General features: G+C 37.0%; 1 protein-coding gene across 8 annotated transcripts in view; it reads right to left on the reverse strand.

The window, feature by feature from the left end:
• Positions 1–1,648: 1,648 nt before the first annotated feature.
• MPDZ (multiple PDZ domain crumbs cell polarity complex component) overlaps positions 1,649–22,307 on the reverse strand; it is a 167,645-nt gene continuing 146,986 nt past the window's right edge. For 7 of the 8 annotated variants that reach the window (XM_067744394.1, XM_067744390.1, XM_067744393.1 and 4 more), the window contains 13 exons: positions 21,796–21,970; positions 19,210–19,355; positions 18,401–18,484; positions 18,018–18,211; positions 16,388–16,535; positions 13,745–13,831; positions 12,743–12,833; positions 11,836–11,879; positions 10,893–11,015; positions 9,554–9,658; positions 8,885–8,997; positions 7,952–8,075; positions 1,649–6,078 (listed from right to left, as the gene is read on the reverse strand). In XM_067744394.1, the coding sequence (XP_067600495.1) occupies positions 5,932–6,078; positions 7,952–8,075; positions 8,885–8,997; positions 9,554–9,658; positions 10,893–11,015; positions 11,836–11,879; positions 12,743–12,833; positions 13,745–13,831; positions 16,388–16,535; positions 18,018–18,211; positions 18,401–18,484; positions 19,210–19,355; positions 21,796–21,970 (1,581 nt within the window). In that variant the 3' untranslated portion in view covers positions 1,649–5,931. The remainder of the gene's footprint in view (positions 6,079–7,951; positions 8,076–8,884; positions 8,998–9,553; positions 9,659–10,892; positions 11,016–11,835; positions 11,880–12,742; positions 12,834–13,744; positions 13,832–16,387; positions 16,536–18,017; positions 18,212–18,400; positions 18,485–19,209; positions 19,356–21,795; positions 21,971–22,307) is intronic. The other variant, XM_067744391.1, reaches the window with a different exon arrangement.

Raw genomic sequence — 22,307 nt, forward strand, 5'->3', positions numbered from 1 at the left:
ACAAAGCACTGAGCTGATTTCCCTGTGCTATGCGGCTGTTTCCCACTAGCTATTTTACATTTGGTAGTGTATATATGTCAATGCTACAGAGCAGCTACTTCTTAAAGAATTGAACAAGTTGATAAATATCTGAGTGATAACTGGCCAATCTAATTTGTACCTACAGTAAAAAGTCAAATCAACTTATTTAGGATTCTATTAGTAAATTTCTCTTCTTAACTAATGCATAGTAAGTAAACTTAAAATACTCCCTTGCTGGCTTGAGAAAAATCTTTTCCTAAATGGGACTGACACATATTTTAATATTCACAGAAAGGACAAAGACCATGACTCTAATAATGACTTATTTTAAAAATCAGGTAAATAGTTAATCATTTCACTTACAGAATTGCATGTTTACCTCAAAAAATAAGTATGTTAGGCTATGTTTCTTATGTATTGTGTTGCCTTACTCAAATGTGTCTGCAGCCAGTGAATGAACATATTTTATACTCAGTTGAGAGATTTTTATCAGTACACTTAAAAGGCAGCAGGGTGCATAATTACGTATGCCTGCCATCTGCATCACCCTCCAGGTGCAGGAGACATTAGCTTTATTTAATATTACCACAACATTAATTTTACTCCATTAATTTATGTCATTTGTCCTTTATTTCAAACTCAGATTGCCAAAACTAAAGCATTAGAGGTGATGACCCAATTCTGATTTTAGTGAAAGTCTTATGAACAAAATCTTAAATAACCTCATTAGCTCAGAATACTCTTAAAACCGGAATTGACTGGCTTGCTTTTACTTTTTAAAAAAGGAGTCTACAAACAAAACCTTTCCGATTTTGGTATAATAGTTTCTTCCAAAGAGAGAGTATATTGTGAGATCACAATATAGGGCTCACTGATAAGGCACTAGAAAATACTAAATCATATCATGAAAAAGGTATTTTCTTTCAGTTCTTTTAAGTCCAGGAGAGTCTCTATTGCGTCATTATCGCCATTCTAGTATTTGCAACTCTCCCTTTCTGACAGAGAGAGCAGACCTCAAGTTCTGATCCTCGGTAGGCAACTGTATTTTGATAGAATTCAACAACATCACTTTTGCTCATAATTACCCTAAATTTGTGGCAAATTATATTGGTTTTCCACTTGAAGTAGTGAGATATAACTCCTTTTTAAAGCACATTTAAGTTAAACAGGAGTCTAAAGATATTTAGTAATTAATAGTAGAGTTATATGAGGATATGGGAAACAGCATGAAGACTGTATGCAAAACAACTGAAATTTTGGTATAAGTTGATTTGCATCCAACTTCAGAAGAAAAAGACATGGTAATACAAAAATGAAAATGGAAGTCTATTTAAAGAAAGCTACTGAATTTCCATTACTCTATGTCTTCCAGGATATAATACTACAATACCTCTTACCATTTCTTGATAGCTTATCATGTGCATGGTATTAATGCTTTAAATACAGTTATCTCAGTTAATTTTCCAAAGCAAGGTAAACCTGTAAGTTTTACTGAATGGAATAAAGGACCTTTAGGTAAATGAAATTCAGAGAGTAGAACCTTGAATGCCAAATAGTTCAAGGGAGACTCAGGTGAAAAAAATCACAACTTCTAATACATCAATAAGAAAAGAAGAGGAAAAGTAGGTTTTCCAAGGATAATTGTTTATTTCTGAAAATCCACATGTGAGGAGGAGAATGGGGGAAGGAGGGAGAAAGGATCACAAAGAATCAGCGAATGACACGGCTTTCTGAAAAATGTCCAGTATTAAATGAATAAGTTACAGCTCCCTCTCAGAAGCTGCCGAAAGCAGTTCTTCTTTGATGGCAGTACTTTCTGAAACTTCAAGAAACATTTTCAGCGAGAGAATTCTGAGATCATTACCACAGATTTGCCTCTGTCTTGACAGAATTCCTTGGAAGGACCTACAATTGAACTTTCAGTACTTGAATGATAAATAAAATTCCTAGACAAATTATACAATTTTTTCTAATTTACATAAAATGGAGTACCCTGTATTTTGAAGGAAAAAAGAAGCTGCAATGTCAAAAATCAAAGTAACCATATTTGCTTTGCCTAGTTTCCATGCTCTTCATTTAGAAATGTTCTTGTCACCAACATGTGTTTTTCCTCCTGAGGTAACAGAGGCCAATCCCACCTTACAAATAGCTCCCTTTAGGAAAGGTCAAAGTTAAACATGAATTCCTCGTAGACAAAGTTGAGGAACATCTTTGCACAAATCAAATGCATTCCAGAATACTTGTCACTGACATGAAACAACACAGCAGGGCTGCTGAAAGCAGGTGATGACAGTTTCGACATTCCCACACCTAGACCCAAGAAAGCATACTGATTCTTGTCTCCCTGCAGGCATCTTTTCAACTTCTCCACTCACCGTGATGGAGATCTGAAGACAGGCACTAAATCTCTGGCATTCTCAGACAATAAGCTAGATGACCAGGTCTAAGACAGCTTGGCATGGTATACCTCAGAGCAGGGAAGAGCTTACTTTGTTTCTTCGAATCTATCAAAATCAGCTTTATCAAGATTCTTAAAATGGAAATAAAAAGCTCCTTTTTCTTGTCTTTCATGAATTTTAATCTTTTATGCTTCCAGTTCCATCACTGTTCTGACGTACGGGCTCTACTGACTTGCCACACCGCATTGCTACATCTGCTGCTATAAATCAGTAGGTGTTGAAATCAAATACATCATCAACATCACCATCATCATCATTCTGGAGGGGTCACAAAGAACACCAGAAATATGCAATATTCACCAATGTAATTTAATCACAAAAACAAATATTCTGAACATATTATGGGCAAGCCACAATCTTGAGTTGTACATGGTCTTGAGTTGCACATGGAATTAACACTATAACATTCAAGTCTTCAAACTCTTTGATCACTTTCTTCCTTCTCCACGGAGAAATCTTACATTTCCAAGAAAGAATAACATAGGAAGCATAAGCATTTGTCACTCTCTCTAATGTTGATGCATCGATATTCTTTCCCTCTCAATCTTCTTTTCCTTCCTTCCTTCATTCCTTCCCTCTCTTTCTTCACTTCTACATGCTTTGACTTCGTTAATTAGTAGCAGTTCAGGAGGGGAGCTTATCCCCAGCGTTTTACATTCTTAAGTGGCATTCCCACTGCTTCCTGTTTTGCATTCAGTATGAAGGCTGCAGCTAGCTTAACTAAAACAAGGTAAGACCATGAAATTAATCACAACCTATATATAATTCAATCATTTACATGCTGAACAAAAATGTATAGAGCCTCTCCTATTTGCCAGGCACAGTGATAGTAGCTAAGGATATAAAAACATCCAAGATACTATACTGGTGTGTCCTAGGGCTTCCGTAGCAAAGTTCCACAAACAAGGTGGTTTACAACAACAGAAATTTATTCTCACAGTCTTGGAGGCCAGATATCTGAAATCAAGAGGTCAGCAGGGACAAGTTATCTCTGAAGACTCCACAGAAAAAACCTTCCTCATCTCTTCAGCTTCTGGTGGTTCCAGGTACTCTGTTTTGTTTTTTGTTTGTTTGGTCCCCATCTTTACACAGCCTTCTTCTTCTGTCTCTGTGTCTCTACATAGCCTTCTCTTAAGGATTTAGGGTCCACTGTAATCCAGCATGACCTCATTTTAACCGAACTGATTACATCCACAAAGACCCTATTTCCAAATAAGGTCGTATTCTGAGGTTCTTAGTAGACATGAACTTGGGGGCAATGCTCTACAGGCTAGTACAGATACCCAGCTGGGTGCTCTCACTGGAGTGCCTTCACACATTTACTCAAACTTCAATATGGCTGGTTAACTGGCCTTCCTAGGGTGTGCCACAGAGTGGCCTCCATAAAATCTTTGCTGGTTAAAACATAAAAGTGGGTGGCTCAGCTTCCAGCAGCCAACCATGAGAGGATCCTGACACGCCTTCATGACAGAGGGCCATTAATTGGTGAGTAAGAGGTTAGACGTGTCACTGGGATAGTAAAATGAGTTTTGTTACCTCAAGTACCTCAGTTTACAATAGCTGGTTGGGGAGAATAGCTTCCGAATTGATGCAACGTGTAGTTGTGTCATTCGTTTCGTGTATCTAAGAATCACAGAATTTTTACATTTTAGAACTTGATATAAGCTTTGAGATAAAATCACCTATCATTTTACAGATGAGATAAATCAGAGGGAATGCATATGTTCATTAGCTAATTAGGGGAAGAACTAGCAGAACAAAGGTTCCTCAATTCCTTGCTCAGTGTTCAAATCAGATTTTTCATGTTCATTATTACAAATAATTTTCATTATGACTTCTTCTATCTGAACATGCTTTAACTCTTGACTACTCTAAAGAACAACTTATAATATTGCATCACTCGTAGCGTTTCAGAAAAGCACATACAGGCACAACACCTCTCTTTTTTTAATGCTGTTTATCTTCCTCTGCTCCATGAGGAGTCTGTGCATTTTTAGCATTAGTAAAAATTCTGGGCATAAAAAGCTTTGAGCTTTTCATAATGTTGTTGTCCAGAGTTTCTCTAACTGTAAAACTATGGACACCATATGTTCAGTTAGACATGATAAAAGCCAATTTTAAATTGTAAATCTTGAACAGTATAATAAAGCTTTTCCCCAGTAAAAAGAACAAAATAAAAATGCCTGCTTTTTTTTGTGCACCATGAAACTTCTTATTTATTCACTTCAATTCCGCATTTACACAAAAGCGCTGTAATAAAATATCTGTACACTACTTTTGTTACAAATATAGATAATATTTAAAGTGACTTTATATATTCTACTGTAGGAGTTTCACGCTCTAAAATGGGAATGAACACATGATAATTCCTCACCAGTTGTCTCAATAAACAGCTCCATCTGTTTCCCTTAGTCTTAAACTATTGTATTATAAGATGTTAATATAAGGCAATGAAATGAACTTATGTTAATCCCCTTAATTTTTCTATCAATTTACTAATGGCATACAACCAAAATAATTACTAACACATTGCTTTTTCTCTGTCATTAAGATTAATACTAATTGAAAACCAACTGCACAGCACACTGACACAGTTTCAGTGTTGCATCCCTTAAAACCATCACTAACAATTCAGAGAGCCTCCTATGCTCCTGCGTGGTTAGCAAGGCTGCTTTCTAGAGAAACTGCAGTCAATACAGGGCAGCGTCATCATTTCACTTATAGAAATGTGAAAATATTGTATAATAGGTCAAAAATGAAAACGAACAGCAAGATGTGCAATAAGTGGTTTCTTTACAAACTTAGGAACATTGCTTCCTGTTGTTATTTACCCAATCTTGCAGCCCGTTTTAGGAGAAAACTATATATGTGCGTATTAGAGCTGGGAGTTGCAATGTTTTAATAATAGTCAACATTTTTAAATACTGAAAGTATTTTTAAACATTTTCAGTACAACTTTTTTCTTTTCTTTTTTAGTTAGAAGTGAGGAGAGAAGGTGGTTTAACAGAATGCATTTTTATAAAACTTGAGATTTTCTTCTTTAATTTATATTTTCAATTTTCACCTTAATTTCATGAGACCATTTCCCCTTGGTTAGCTTTCGAATGATTTTTTTTTCCTTTCTCTACTAACCAGTTGAGCCCGTATTAATTTCTGCCCACATGATTATAAAATGTCATATATCTTCAGGAAGAAAGACTGGATTTATCTACGCAAAGAGCCCTTCTCTTTGAGTTTCCATCACAAAATGCAAAGAGAAAGGGAAAGTGATGCTAGGTTGTAAGAAAATCATTTCCATATGAGAAAAACAAATTTACATGCGATTTTTTTCCTACAGTTTTGAAGAGCCGGATGAACACAGCCCAGGAGGAGTGCACAGGACCAGTTCCACTCTCTTTGTAGCATGGGATGTTAAGTGAGAAGTTGAGTTGGCTCAATTCTGGCAGCTAATTCAGGAGAGAACCATCAAAGTGACGGTGCCTTTTGTCCGCTTAAGGATGGAAACGGCTTCTTCATGTGTTACCCCTTCTAGACTCTGCCCGTTGACAGCAATGATCTGATCACCCCTCTTTAGACGCCCATCTTCAGAGGCTGCTCCCTGCAATTATAAAGCGGCTTGTTTACTTCTCAAAAAATGCTGCCTTGCAGTTACACAACAGAAAAAGATCCAAACAAGAATGTGAATTGCTCTGCATGTACACACACATTGCTCTCAGCGCTCCACAGGTGCTCCAAAGCCATTAAGCAATGATGAACAGACACAAAGGAAGCCTTTCTCCTAAATGGCTTCAGCCCTGAGATTCCAATTTGAGAGAGAATTTAGCAGTCAATAGATTAGTTGGATGGCTTTTTGGCTGTTCAGCACAGCAGTTGGTAGGAACTCAAATTAATAAAGAATATTTGGGAATATGCTTAGTAGGAATGATTTCATAGAATCCAAGATTTTTTATCCTATAAAGAAGACCTACAGAAAGAAAACAAAGGATTAGCAGTTTTACAGGACAAAAGCAGTTTTATAGGACAAGGGCATGAGGGCCACCAAACCCAAAGGTTTGCAGAAGCACAAAAGCCCACATGTATGCTGACAAGGACAGGATAAGGCACAAGTCGTGCTAACTCTAATTCTAATTCTTTCTTTGACTTTCAAAAGGTGGCTTAAGCTGCTTGATTCTTTACTTCCCAAGGGTGGACAGTCTTCATATTCCTTATGGGCCCTAAATGATTAAGACTAAACACAGACACTGCTGTTTGGAAAAGAACCTCATCTTAGGCATAAGTATAGTAGGCAATTATGCAATTAAATATAAGATTAAAAATATGGAAAAGTTAATGAGGACTCCATAATGATGAAATTCTTAAAATATGTTCTAACTAGCATGCCTTAAATAAATTGTTCCGAGGCTGAGAAAAAGGACTGCATGACTCTTCTATTTACTGGCAAATGCTGTTTGTATTTTTGGACATACCAATGGCTTTAAAAAATCTCATAAATTAAGCCTATAGCTAGAGAGATAGCTATAGCTATAGATACAGAACTTTAAATTGGTGAAAAATAATTTTTTTTCAAAATAATAGAATGAAACCTCCCTAAGTAAGCACTTTAAAGGACTATAATACTAATCTAAAGCCCCTGTACCAAATCTTTTAATGGGTTTAACATAATTTTGTTTCCTCCGTGCTGTAAAATTTTGAGAATCTGAATTTTCTCCTGCAGGAAATTTTGTCATTCCTAAAAATTGTCTTAACAAAAAATTAACAATAATTATATGGGTTTAAGTTATTTTAATAGCTTCACCAATGTTGTTAATAACTTTATTTGTATTCTAAATATTCTTACCAAAGAAGAGGATGCTATATGATTATAACTATATACCAACAGTTTTCTTTTCTTTATTGAATCCCTTGAATGCAAACAGCTGATCTGTGGTAGGTGATAGAGCTGCTGGATACTCCTTAATATTTTTAGTAGTTATTTTTCTATTCCATTCAATGAAATGAAACTTGCAAAATAAATGCCCTACTAACTAGTTATTCTCCTTATGTATTTTATGTACTTTTCTGTGCCTGTTTTATATTTCACAACAAAAAATGCAAAGAAAAAAAATGTCAGGTCTCTTTAGCATACACATATTTAAAATGTCCGATTTGCAAAAGACGTTCAATCACATACAACTTGTTTCCAAAGGAAAACAATCAGGCCTGACTGTCTAACTAACGTTCATTAATAGTTTTATGTATATTGTCGAGAGTACCCATGGAACTTCAATTTGAGCCTATTTTCCTTTAAACATAACTAAACCTCAAATTGGACAAATATATCTAACGACCTATTCCGGTAGGGATTTCCAAAAGAAAATAATCAACTGTTAATCATTGGGCGTTACCTCAAGCCATAAACTTATAAGCCCGCTGCTGACCACCATTAATGAATGCTTAGGGGGGAAGAGGGTGGTTAAAATTTGCAAGCTTACCTTCGCGAACACTGTTTTAACATAAATGGGTAAATCTCCGTGAGGGCTGCCATATCCTCCTACTATACTGAAGCCCAAGCCATCTGGTCCTCGGTCTAGTGCAATAGACTTACACTGAGGAGGTCTACAGTAAAGGGGAGAAAAAAAAGTCTTTAGACTTTAAAAAAATATATACATATATGGCATATATATATGTATCTCCATGAATCTGTAAGTTATGGGTTAGCTGACATCCACCTAAAGCTAGTATAACTCTCTGTGTTACCGACAGTGAGTACATCACGGGTATTTTGGGGATGCTTAAATTGTCAGTGTGTGCTGTGCTATGTATCTGAAATTTACATAACCTAATGAAAGACTACTTAACACCCTATTCTCTTACTCATGTATACTACCCTTAACCTAACATATTCATGGCAAGCTCTCATTGTATAAAGCAGCTCCTTCCTTTTCCAGTTTATTTAAAGTGAGAGGCTAAACTGCCAAAGACTATGATGGAATAAGTCATAAACATCAGTATTCCCAAGCTCAGAGACAAAAATAGATGATAAGAAATATAAAAGCTGCATCAAATTATGTAAAAATTCCAACATGCTCCTCTCTCTATATTCTAATTCTCGTGTACTCAATTTTTGGGTAACTGTGAATTTTTTTTTTAATCACAAGTATGATTCATTAAATGATTAGGCAATGTTGGAATTTTTAAAAGGATAGATTGACCCCCAAGACTAAAATGTTCCCTCAAAAAACTCAGAGATGAAAATGTGGGAAGAGTAGTAGCATGCATGCATATCTGCTTGTCTATCTATCTACCTACCATTCCATAATCAAAGAGTTTAGAAACACTTGGTTTTCATATTTTGTACCTCATCTTCCATCATTTCACCTTTACGTGGGTAACAGGGACATACAAACCACAGTATATGAGCTCACCCTAAATCATCGTGAAATATACTGCTTGACGTCAGCCCAGTGAAAGAAAGACTAGAACTGGCAGGCTCCTGCTGATGACCTGTGACCACACTCACATCTCCTCCAGCAACCACCTGTACACAGGAGAAATATAAAGAGAAAAAACACACGCTCATGTGGCTAGGAAGACATCATAATTTTTCTTCAAAAAGAGCACTGGGAATAAAATGTGTATTTTATCATACACTTAATCATTTCTGTTAACATAAATTCAGGAATTTCATAAGGTCCAGAGGCCTCTTTCAACTGACACTAAGAATACGCTACTAATTCAATTCTACCAAGTTCTTTGATGCTTTTCAAACATGGTTTCACATGCAATTGTTTTCTAAAGATCTTTAGAATGTAAGTCACTCAATCACACCACTTAAAATTTCAGCGATTAATCATTTCCTGCCAAGACCATGAATTTTCCCCCTAAGATATAAAGTATGAAATGATAAATGCATCAGGATAAAATGTGACAGAATGTGTTTCCTATGTACTTTCTTGGAATTCTCAAAGTAATCATTTATGTTCAAGGGAAACAGTAAATACAATAATAGGAGATTTAATCATTTTATAGCTTAGCATTAAATCTCATGTGTCCTCAAGCTACCCATATTAGAAGAGTTGGGATAAAAATCTTACCTGCATTTCAATGGAGCCAGAGGCATTTTTCAGAAAGTTAACTGCCTGGGTGTGAGTCATCCCCTCAGTGGATGTGCCACAGATAGTGACAATCCTATCCCCAACCTGCGAGGGAGAGAAATAGCCATCTGCTACAACAGCCATGGAGAGTGGGATGATTTCCTTCCCTACCTTCCACACCACATATATACTACTAATCAGCAATAGAAATAGAACCAAGGAAACGTCCAATTCCAAGCAGCGGCGACCACAAAGAGAAGCTGCAAGTAATGGCTGAGTTCTATCATCTTTGGTGCGATGGGCAGGGAATCACGCTTGCCTTTTCTTTGTTTCTCCTGGTTAAAACATTACTTCGTATTAAAAGAATACCATATCTGCTATCTTTTGGGAACCAGAATCTCTCTGGATATTATTATTATACACATTAGCTGTGACTCTAAGTCAAGGGTTGGCAAACTACGGCTGACAGGTCAAGACTGGCCCACTGTTTATTTTGGTTAATAAAATCTGGTTGGAGGACAGACATGATTATTTGGCTGCTTTCACAAGGCAGAGTTGAATAGTTGCAACAGGGACACACATGCATGTCCTGCAAAGCCTAAAGTATTCACCTCGTCCTTTACAGAAAAGTTTTCTGACCCCTGTGTTACGCTTACAATCTGTTTTTAAGTGCCAGTCATAAATTTACATAGCAAAAGGGAAATAGAACCATTACCGATTTAGACAGTATTTAAATAATGATTATGGTTTGAGACCATTTTTAAGGCATGAGGCCATACAGATTTTACTTTATAGAGATTGAGTTACTTTAACGGAATATTCACATTATTTCAGAACTGGGCAGTTAGCATAAATTCTATCATAGTGCTCTACATATGCAAAATCCCTCAATTTTGAATCAAGCTCTGTATAGTTTCACATTGTAAGTCATGTTTACACTAAACTTTTGCAAAACTGATAAACAAATGCAACATAAATGACAATTTTCAATTTAATAAAGTTAAACCAGCATTTAAACCAAAAAAAACACGTAAAGAAAAAATTTCACTTCATTCTGGCAATACCTTCTGAGAATACCTTCTGTTTTATTTTAACTTCTTCCACAGGGTTTCAAACAAGTAAAAAATATTAAGAAATAACTATAAATCATCCCATTTCATTTACTTGAAAATCTGTATACAACAACAAATTCTCCTCTCAAGCCCTGATGTGGCTGGGTAAGCGGATTTAAAAGTTGACAGACATCTCAAACTGCCTGCAACAGTTGGCCAGAGTCAAAGGGTTTATAAAACCTTTCGACAGATTTGCTAGGGCTACCAGGGCTATCAGTAAAACTTACTCTGAGTTTCTGGGTCTGAGCTGCAACTCCATTCGGGTGCATCATTGCAATAAATATAGGAACATCACCAAGTGGGCTGCCCACTCCTCCAGCAATGCTGATCCCCAATGAGTCAGTGGGTCCCTGCCATTGGACAGACAGAGTATTTTGGTCAAACTGATATTTTTAATTGGATTTTGGTCTCTTTGGCACAATATTCTATAGTTAACTTTGATCTTCTAGATGTGAGGGTGGAAAATGATGCCCAAGAAAATTGTATTACTTTATTTGATACAGGTCCTTAATGTGATTTAGAAAAATAAGCATCTGTTCAGGAGGTAAAAGAAATCAAAACTAAATGAAAATCATGCTACAGGGAATGAGGAAAATCAAGGAAGCTGATGAAGTGAAAAGGAATCAGAGAGACCCGTGTTCAAAGCCAGAAACCCACACTTACAAACGCTGGGATCTGGAACAAGTCCACTGCTTTCAATGAATCCCTAGATCTTCACGGACAAAATGGAGATTACCGTGCCTCTCACAAAGGGCGGCAGTGACTATTAAATGAAATGACGACGGTATGAAGTGTTTACAAGTGTGCTCAGCACTTATATCTGCTTTTATTTTCTCTGTTGTGCATGGCTATCAGAGGAATCTGTTTCAGGAGAATGGGAAATCTCTGTTGAAGGCAATGGCTAATTTATCCTAATATGAGAAGTGAGAGAGACCCGGCATTATTTTGCGTGGGGCTGGGTTGATACCATTTGTGGCAATAAAGAGTACACCAAAAATGATTTTTCAAACAAGGAAATTCAGCAAAGACTGCATTGGGCTATTTCCACTGCATATAATACATATTTTATCAGATGGTACTATAAAATAGTAAGGCAGCTAACAGGAAAATACATATGCAGATGCCTTTGGAGTCAACAGAGTTTATATTGTTTCCTCTCTCCCAAGTTACCTTTTTAATTTCAACTGCTCTTAATCCCTGTATTTCAGATGCCACTGTAAATAGGAAAAAGATAAAATATGGTTATTAGTACATTTTTAATGTTAGTTTAAATTTCAGTTGATGTCTACAGCTAGATGGGACTAAGTGAGGTACCCTAATTTTTTTGCAAAGGGGGTTTCAAAGTTACTAGCACACATGATTAAATCTGTCTTACGGAGGGACTTCCCAGCTGGAAAAATGCACACACCATCCTGTTTCTTCCTTCTTATTTCAAGCATTGCTTACACAACTCCAGAATCCACTTTGAATGAGTTAAGGACAGGATGTGCTTTGGATAGAAAGACATGTGCACAGCTGAGAGAAATAAAGTCATGGAAGCATTAAAAAGAATCCATGGACTTAAGTGCCTAAATTTCTAGAATATTAGTTACATTGCAAACAGAGACTGCCATACGGTTAGTTTCTTCAATTTGAACAACTTTCAACCAATGCTCCAAGCCAAAAAACCCTCTGCCTCATGATTTCATGTAATTAAAACACAGGAGGATCATATTAATTTTATCAAGCAAATTTCTTGCAATCTTCATGGAGAAAGAAAGCTTCACTTAATGGGATCTTCTGATATACTGGTGTTACATTAAACAGAAAAAGGGAATAAAAATCAAATACAAAAATCTGCTTCGCAAGAAAAAAATTGCAGGATCCTGATTCTAATGTTTAGTATACCTCGTAGGGAAAACATCAAATGGGAAATGCCGCTATAGGCATTGCTTCATGCTCTTCTGAATTTTTGCACCTATACTAGGGTTTGGGATGATTTAGAGGAAAGAGAGCTTCAGAGGTAAAGTAAAACAGGGGAAAAAATCACGGTTGATGGCCAAAATTCAAACCACTTAAAATTTCAATCCACTCTTACATGCATTCTTCTTTGAGCTGCTTTCCAGTGACTCAGATGTACTGGACCCCGCAAGTGGAAAAGTGAACGATGACAGGCTCCCTTCACTTATCTACAAATACATAACAGTTGTTTTAGAAAGTTTGGGAAGTAATAATACCCGCTAAATACAACTTATTTCAGAATTCTTTTAATGGACTTAGAAATACTTGTTAAGCAACAGTGGCATTTGGTAATTTGAAGGGCAATCAATATGGAGAGTTTCCACTGAGTTTTCTCTTTTTTTTTTCTTTTTTAGGAAGAATTTGTCCAATGACGTAAATAAATTAAAGGCAAAAGAATGGATGCAATTGATTCCAACCTTCCTAAAACTTTAGTGGATGTTCATAATCTCACCCAAGCTAATCTTCTCTAAATTTAAACAAATGCTGTCCATAGATGGGGACTTCAACAACTGCAGAATTAAGGCCAGTCGACAGGAAACGAATGGTAATCATTCAAGGGTGACTAAGAGGTCCTTAAGGACAGGCTGATAAAAATGGGCTTCTGTCATCAGAAGGCAAGACAAGAGAGGGGCTTACCAAGAGACTCCAGCTATCTCACACCATATTTTATACGTGGTGGCGAGCTTCTACAGTTCACCTACATGGGATTTTTTCAGTTCAATACTGATTGATAAATGTTTGTTATAAAAATACTTTAAACATATGTCTTTGTAGACTTTATATGTATATATTAATAGGTTTACTTTTGAGATTATGGAAAAAGAATCATGTCAGAAAAGAAGAATGGTTGGAATTAAGTTCCTTAGAATGACTCACAAACTACTCAAGAGCTCCATCCACCTTGCTTGCCTGTTCACTCCCATCTCTCGTTCTTCCCTATCACAAACTCTGCACCTCAGCCACTCTGCCAAGCTGCCAGGTGTGTACATGACCCTGAACAGACTCATGGTCAGGGCCGTCTTTGAGTTCCTTTTGGCCTATGGACTGCATTGCCCTGATGAATTCCACAGCTACCCACCTGGCTGCTTTGAGAAGGTCTCCTCTCCGAATGGAATGGGCCAGCTTTGACTCTTCCGACTTCCAAGGTTACTGTGCCTAGGGAACACTGGGGGGAAGTTGTTCGATGAAATGTTTAAATAAAATGCTACAGTCAGCTTTAGAATTACATTTTACTCTTCAAAACTGGGTTTTTGAAAGGCATTTTCCTTTTGGGATTTCCACGGCAAGGATACCTCCAATCCTTTGTGGAAAAAGGCTTTTCTAAAACATTAAAACTAGTAAAAAACAAATTATAACAACAAGCAGCAGCAGCAACACCCAGTGTCTGTCTTACTGCCTCATGATTTACATGGAGAGCATGTCTGTCAAGGCAAAGAGAAATGGAGAATCAAGCAAGTATCTCACGAAATACACTAATTTAGATAGGCCAAAACAACTAAGTAACTCAGATCTTAAAAAACAAAACAAAAACAATAAAATAACCACTACCGCAACAATTCGTTTGCCCTCAATAGCAGAGGTACTCAGATAATTGGGTAAGCTCCCTACTGCCTCACTGTACCTGAATAGATATATTATAATATACAATACTTACACAAGCCATATTGCTGTAAACACAAAACAAGAATTGAAGACAATTTCCCTGTGGTCCTTTACGAATAAATCATAGGCATGCAAGAAATGCTATACAGTCTAATGTGAAAGTAGCACAATGAGGTGTTTGAGAACTCAGGCTTCTGGAGTCAGATACACTGGTTTAAATCCAGACTATGTGATTTACTAGCTGTGTGAACTTAGCAGATGTTTACCCTGATAAGTCTTTTTACTCTGCATTTTAAAAACAGAGACCATTATAGGTTGTTGTGATAAAATAATCCATGCACAATTCTTATCAAAGTGTTGAGCACAAAGCAGTATCGTCAATTGTGTTGCTTCCAGTTTTCTATTATTACAAACAACACTGCAATGAACCTTACGTACGTGAAGTTTTTTGTGTATTGAGGATCCTGCAAGATGTTTAAATGAAGAAATAACAAGTCAAAACAACAACAAGCAACAGCTGGAGGTACAAATAGCAAAGCTATATAAATATTTAAGGCTCTCATTATATACTGCCAAACTGGGTTTTTAAATGGTGATTTAACTGGTTCTAAAATTATTTAGGTTATTTTATGGATGTCTCCTTCCCTATCTTTGAGAGGTATCTATCTTCCAGAGTAAACTATCATTGTTAATTTATCTCCTAAAGGAAGCTACTTCTCCTTAAAGAATTCTAATTATTTTTTGAAAATTGATAACTCTAAGAAGAAATGATAGACTTTACGTGTGCTTTATTAATAACTAAATGTATATGTATATACCAGATCCTATGCAAACCACAGAGGTTTATAACAAGACGCTCACTGGAAAATCACTCCATGAAGCTAAGCTTAGCCACTGAAGAGGCTCCCACTAGCATCTGAGATCTCTGACATTTCTCCTGCTGTCAGACACTGTCATGAAGTTATGTGCTCATGTTACTGAACATGTGCCACATGACATGGATACTGATGGCGATCGATTTTTAATCAGCACTGAACTACACTTCAGGTCCTAAAAACACATGTTAGCTAAAGGAAAACAACGAGATAAACACTGCTTTATTTACTTGTAGGAACACAAATCCCCTCTGGAAACTGGAATATTCCCTGATAGGAAATATGTCTAAACTTCCACAAGTTGTATTTTTAAGTGACTATTCTATATTTTACATTTTTAAAATGAGACTGGATCTTTCCAATCAGAAAATGATTCTTCATGGAGAGTTTACTCCATGGAGGAAAGAGATTTCACAATGTAAAATGTACTTAAGACTAGCAATGGTACCTTGGGATGGAGGCATTATAATTACTGAAATAACAACAATAATAACTGTTGAAGGTACTGCCCGGTAAATCTGCATTGCATTGTCTTCATTTCATAAGGATGACCCATCCAACTATGATTTTACATGTCAAACTTTAAATAGTTCAATAGTTTTGAATCAGAATAAGATGTGAACCAAACATTCTCTTCTGTCATGCAAAAAGAATAAAATATTTCTTCCACATTCTTCATCTCTGGGGAAATATAAAGATTTCCAATTTAGCGCCCAGTAAGGGGTTAAGGAAGAGGCTGGGACAGGGCAGTCCAGAAAGCACAACTTCCAGAGGTGCCCTTCTTGCCTCCTATGATCTTCCGCCTTTCTGCTGAGTCCCTTTTCAAAGAACACCCGTGCCAGGGAGGAGATTCTTCCCTTAGGCTAGGGGTCATAAGAATAAATCCAAATATAAATATGGGGGGGCAAGGGAGAACTGAGGTTAAGACTTTTTTTCTCCTTTGTGGACTGAAAATGTGTTTTTCTTTCAAGAAAAGAGCCACACAGTAATCACTTTGTGATAAAAGATTTACTAAGAACACAGATACTCAGTTCATAATTCTTACTACTGCTAAATAAATATATAATAATATAATAAACAGCTGATTGTAAGTTTGTTATTTAGAGATATATTACTGAAATATGGTGTCTAATGTATAAACATCTTATTTGAGAGAACATATTAAATAAATACGTGTTTGAATGTGGCCGCCCCTCCTTCTCTTACACTATTACACATGAGCATTTGTGACACTGGATTTCTACCTTCAGCAGAGCTGCCACGGCTTCCTGGGTGGCGTGACGGACGTCTTCTCCATTCACCATTAGTATCTGGTCTCCCTGCATCAGTCTTCCGTCAGCATCTGCAATTCCTCCTTTCACAATGTCGGACACAAATACTCCAGTATCATTTCTGCAAACGTAAAATTTTGAATGTCAACATTATTATTTTTTCCCAGCTGTAATGCAATGCTTATTTAATGAAAGGCTAACATTTTACAACTGGAAATTGTACTTCTATTTTTATGACTTTGAAAGTTTTAAGCAATGCTGGTGCAACTATGAGAATTATTTTTTGTAATAAACAGTATCTTATGTCTTTACAATATTTCATAGATTGAACATATCTTTCATAAGCATATTTATTCAACAGTTCTACACTGTGAGTAGAAGTGGCTATTATACTCATTTCATGAGTCACAGTTACTAAATGGCAAAAACAGGACTTGAGAGTCAGTCACTGGGAGCTAAATCTATTGTTCTTTCTACACCATAACGAAGCCTTGAATGGATATTGACCTGTGCCTATATAAATATGTTGCTATTATCACCAGGGTCATTAACGTTACTGAAAATAAATAACGGATATGTATCTCAAACTAAAACCATTTGTTCCTCAAAATTAAGTACCGTTGCTGTGATGTCTCTTCTTTTAAATCATTACAGGTCTAACTTTCATACAAGATAGGTTTATGCAAAATGAACAAATATTCAACTTATTTCAATCTTCCTTTCATAAAAGTATTATAAATAACTCAAGGACTTCTTGTTGAGATGCAAAGATAACTCTTAGTAGAAACATTTAGTAAAAGTTGAATTGTATCACTTGTTCTTGCTAAGGTCATGACCTCAAACAAGCCCTTTCACCATCTGATACTCTGCTTTCCCATCTTAAGAATAAAAGTGTTGGAACTTACTGGATTATATACTTTTTAATATTAACTATACATACATATTTAAATAAATGAGGTACTTACTTTATGTATATTCACCAACCTACTACCCTGGCCTCTTAATTTACACTTTCTATTCCCTTCTGATGGTGTGCTCTTGTTCACAGTGATCCTTCTCCCTAGAATATCCTCGCCCACTTTTGTCAGACCAACTCTCACCTCTCATTTTTGGCTTCATCTCTGGCACCTCTTTATAAAGGGGTTTTCCTAATCTACTTCCCTTAAATAAGGTCATGCAGTCGGTCCCTTTCTCCTGTGCTTCCACGGATCCCCCACAATGCGTTTCTGTCTCTCATCAACAGATTCCTTTGTTGCAAGAATATATTTAATACTCATTTACCAAACTGAGTTTTTGGATCCATGGATCCAGGATCCATGTCTTATTTAACTCCGTTCCCCAGAACCTAATGTATCTCCTGGCACCCAGCAGGTCCTCAAAAGTACCAAATGGCTTTTTGTCTAGTACTTTCAAAATCCCCCAAAATACTGACTAAAAAATTTCAACACCAATGTCTTCTGATGTTCCACTACTGCATGGGCTGAAATAGCTACCTACAGAACACTAGCAGTTGGGAAAGATTCTACTGCTGCTAGTACTCTTCCAAGGAATTTAAATTCAATCATTTCCAAGAGGTCATTGCATTTGCCCTGATCAGTCATACCTTTTACCAACAATACTCAACCCCAAGCCTTTGCCCGGCTTCTTCTGCAGCTCGATGGTGAGGGTGTCGTACACATCCTCCTCTTTGTACGGGGCCTCATCTCTGTAGAGCGTCAGGCGCACCCTTTGTGGTGTCTGTCTCAGCACATTTATTGCTTCATCATGTGTGGCCTTTCTCAAGTCAATTCCATTCACCTGTACAGAAATGGGACACACAGGGTGAGGAACCAGGTGAGTTGAATAAAAGGAAAAAAGATAGGGAGAAGGGAGGGAGGGGGGAGAGGAAGGGAAGGAGGGAGGGAAAAAGAAATAAGCAAAGACCATCCTCCCCAGAGTAGCCTTTTCTTTGTTAGTTGTAAAGTTCAAATGCACAGCATTCTGTACCTCTAAAATCTGATCTCCAGCCCAGAGTCTTCCATCTTTACATGCTGCTCCTTCTTCGTAAACTTCATGGATAATAATGGCACCCTAAGGGCACAAACAAAACACAGCCATGCTTTATACCATTCTCCCTAGGGAGGGTGAGCAGAAATGGAGTCAAAGCACACTTCACTTTTAGAGACAGTGATAAGGGTTATACACTCACTGCATCCGTATGTGAGTCACATATCAAAATTGAAAGAAAAGCATAAAAAGACAAGTTTTGCTAAAAGGCTCAAAGAAGCTTACATTTCTTTCACATGATAGGGAAGTTTAAAGAAAAAAATTATAAAATATATAAATCACCCACACACGCATATATAATAGATATACATCGCCTCATCATCTTTCCTATCCACAAAAGGAATGAATGGATTTTAAAAGCATTTCTGACGTTTAGAAATTTTTATCTATAAATTATCCAAATTTTCAGATTTCTCTCAATATGGGTCTAACCCAAGAGTATCCAGTCAGTAAAAAGAAAATTAAAATATGGCAAGAACTAATAAACTAACAGAAATATTTTGAATCTAAAGGTCACAGTCACAAGTATAAAGAAATATTATTAAGTTGGTGTTGGCTTACTCAAAATAAAAATCCCAGTAGGCAGCTGAGTATCTGCCCTATAAATTAAAATAACAGTGAATGATACATTTTTCTAAGCCTCTGTATTTCCTTTCATAAAACTGATGGAAATCTCCCTGACAATGATCTCTCAGGGCTCACTGAAGAGGCTGCCTGTGTATGTGGAGCATCTCTGGCTGTGTCCTCACCAGCAGTGTGTCAGACCCCCCAACGATGCTCAGGCCCAGCCCTGTCCGCCCTTTGGAAATCTCAATTGTTGTTTCACAGCCTGGGATGATGGGGCAGGTTGCAGGATCAGAAGCAAAGATTGCTGGTGTTGATGACCTGCTTGTACCTAAAAATAAGTTAAAAGTGAAATGAAATACAAACAAAAATTGATTAGAAGGCATATACATCAAACTTACCACACTGGGTGCCTTTGGGGGATGGAGCAGAAACATGGGCCCAAGTTGGGGACAAAGAAGACTATATAATTCCACCTTACTCTTTTAGTTATATTTAAAACTATCCAACAAATGATTAAATCGTCATTGGTAATTTAGGGTGGTGGGTACAAAATTACCTGTTATATTATTTTATGCAGTATTCTGTATTTTTTTAAATTACTGGAGGTAATGGGTAAAAGGAATGAGAACAGAGAGTTGAACTGAACCTCTAGTTCCACTTTGATATTCTACGTTTCATGGGACCCAAACAAACTTCTTATGAAATTATGATTTGTAAAACTCAGAACTGAGATATGTGGTGGAGACCTAACTCACATTCAGGGAAGATGACAAAACACAAAGGACATCAGTAACTCTGGTCATGGTGCCTGCCATTCAGGGCTTTTTAGATTTTTGATTTGGTTTCCCTTTTCATCTTATCTTAGAGCATCTCTACTTATGTAATCAAATCTGAGCATACAAGCAGCTGGATTTAATATCTGAGTTTATAAGACATCAAGTGAGACCCACTTGCAGTTTCTTTCCTTGTGTCTCGATGTTTTATGAACTCGGATATTAAATGCTGGTGCATAAATGCTCAGAATTAAATAAATAAGATTAGATTATGAAAAAATAAGGAGAATATAATTTTACACTTTGTTTTATGAGAGTCTTCACATCATATGTTTTGTGATATACCAAAAAGCATAGAGCAAATGTCATATTTTGGGAAAGCTGGGATACTTGATAGATTAGCTTTAGAAAAAGTGTTCTCTTTCTAGGAATCAGAGGCAGACTATTTTCTTGCTCCTGAATGGTAAGAACAGGTGTAACATATTTTCTTTTATGTTATGTTTCCATTTAGCATTTTATATTTTTATAGACAATGCTATTTAGGGATTACTTAAAAATGAAAAATGAAAGAAATTCCATATATTTTTTTAACATTTTAGTGAATTAGTATTTCTAAATAAAGGATTGCTTTCATCAGATATTTATTACTTTAAGACTTTTTAGACAACAAGGTCCAACTGTATAGCACAGGGAACTACATTCAATGTACTGGGACAAACCATAATGGAAACGAATATAAAAAAGAATATATATGTATATGTGTGTGTGTGTGTGTGTGTGTGTGTGTGTGCATTTATATATATATATATATATATATATATATATAGCTGAGTCAGCAGAAATTAACACAATATTGTAAATCAACTATACTTCAATAAAAAAAAGACTTTTCAACCAACTATATTACAAATGTTTTAAACTGCTGTTTCCTTAAAAACCTGTTCAAAAGAACTGAATGTTTCAGTCTGGAGGCCAAAAGAGATTTTTTTCCCCCAGTTGCAGGAAAAAAGCAATGTTTTTTTTGTTTTTTGTTTTTTTTTCTTTTTCGCGGCACGTGGGCCTCTCACTGTTGTGGCCTCTCCCGTTGCGGAGCACAGGCTCCGGACGCGCAGGCTCAGTGGCCATGGCTCACGGGCCTAGCCGCTCCGCGGCATGTGGGATCCTCCCGGACCGGGGCACGAACCCGTGTCCCCTGCATCGGCAGGCGGACTCTCAACCACTGCGCCACCAGGGAAGCCCCAAAAGCAATGTTTTTAAGTACTTTTATTTTCAATGCTGCAAAGCTTGAAATTTATTCTTTTATTAAACGCCAGTGTAATTTTTCTCAAAAAAGTAACTCAAAGGAATAATTTGCCTCAATATACTAGACTGGCATTTTAATGATACACAAAAGTTTCATTCCGTGCTCTACATACAACTGTTTCATCTACTTTGACAGTATCTACTATTTACACTCAAAGGATAACTCATATCAACTACATATATGTGCATTTTTAAGAGTCTGATGTAGTGCCAGGCAATGTTGACTTCACACCAGTGAAGTGGTATCACTGTATCCATTTTAAAATGAGAATACTGAGGCTTTGGGAAGTTAAATTACTTGTTCAGTAGTATAAAAAAAGGAATGTACAAAATGGTGTATCTAATGTATTAGTAAGATACCTGGAATCACAGATATCCTTAGCAAAAGATCCTTGGAGAGCAAAGAGTACCACTCCCTTGTCTTAGAGATGAGCAAGCTGAGGCTCAGAGTGGCTGCATGGCTTTCCCAAGGCGCTATGGATGGTTAATGTACAGCAGGCAGATCCCCTGCCTCACAGTCCAGTGCTCTTGCTTCAGGAGCCCTTCGCTTTGTACCACCCTTTCACCAACAGGCTCCCTGACTACGGCCTCTCAAGCAGTGGGCTACATACAGGCAGGTGGCTCCCACATAGGGACCCGATACTGAGTCTGAATGCATCATACGCGCAGGACTAGCAGGAGACCAGCCCTTACTTCGGATGGGCTCTGGTTCCGGGGAGCCAGACGGCGGGACCATCAGAGACTGGGGGCTGCTCTTTTTTTCTCCATTGGCTGTACCAGCTGCTGAAGCAACAGCCTGGGAATCTGGATTCTCAGCACGAATGGTCAGTTTCACTGTTGTCCTCGCTGTCTTCAAAAGGCTAATAAACTGGCAGGTGTTGGTTTAGAGGGGAAATAAAATTTACAGGCAAATTAGTAGACTTATACTTCCACTATTATAGCTGGAAACTAGAACCATCTATGGTTGAGAGAAGAGTCAGAGGCAAATTCTTTCCCTGTCAGGACTTGAGTGGTCAAGCAAGAATGGTTGCAGTTCCTTTCTAGTTTCTCCAATTCCCTGATACTGATTAAGGCCACAGTTAATTTCTGCTATAAGTCTAGTTCTGACCATATTCTTCATTATATAAGTAACGGGCTTTCAACTTTTTACATTTCTAATTAATACTGCCCAGTTCTCTGGATTCTTACAACCCTTGAAGACATAT

The sequence above is a fragment of the Pseudorca crassidens genome, chromosome 7 (assembly GCF_039906515.1).
Source record: "Pseudorca crassidens isolate mPseCra1 chromosome 7, mPseCra1.hap1, whole genome shotgun sequence".
Taxonomy (NCBI): domain Eukaryota; kingdom Metazoa; phylum Chordata; class Mammalia; order Artiodactyla; family Delphinidae; genus Pseudorca; species Pseudorca crassidens.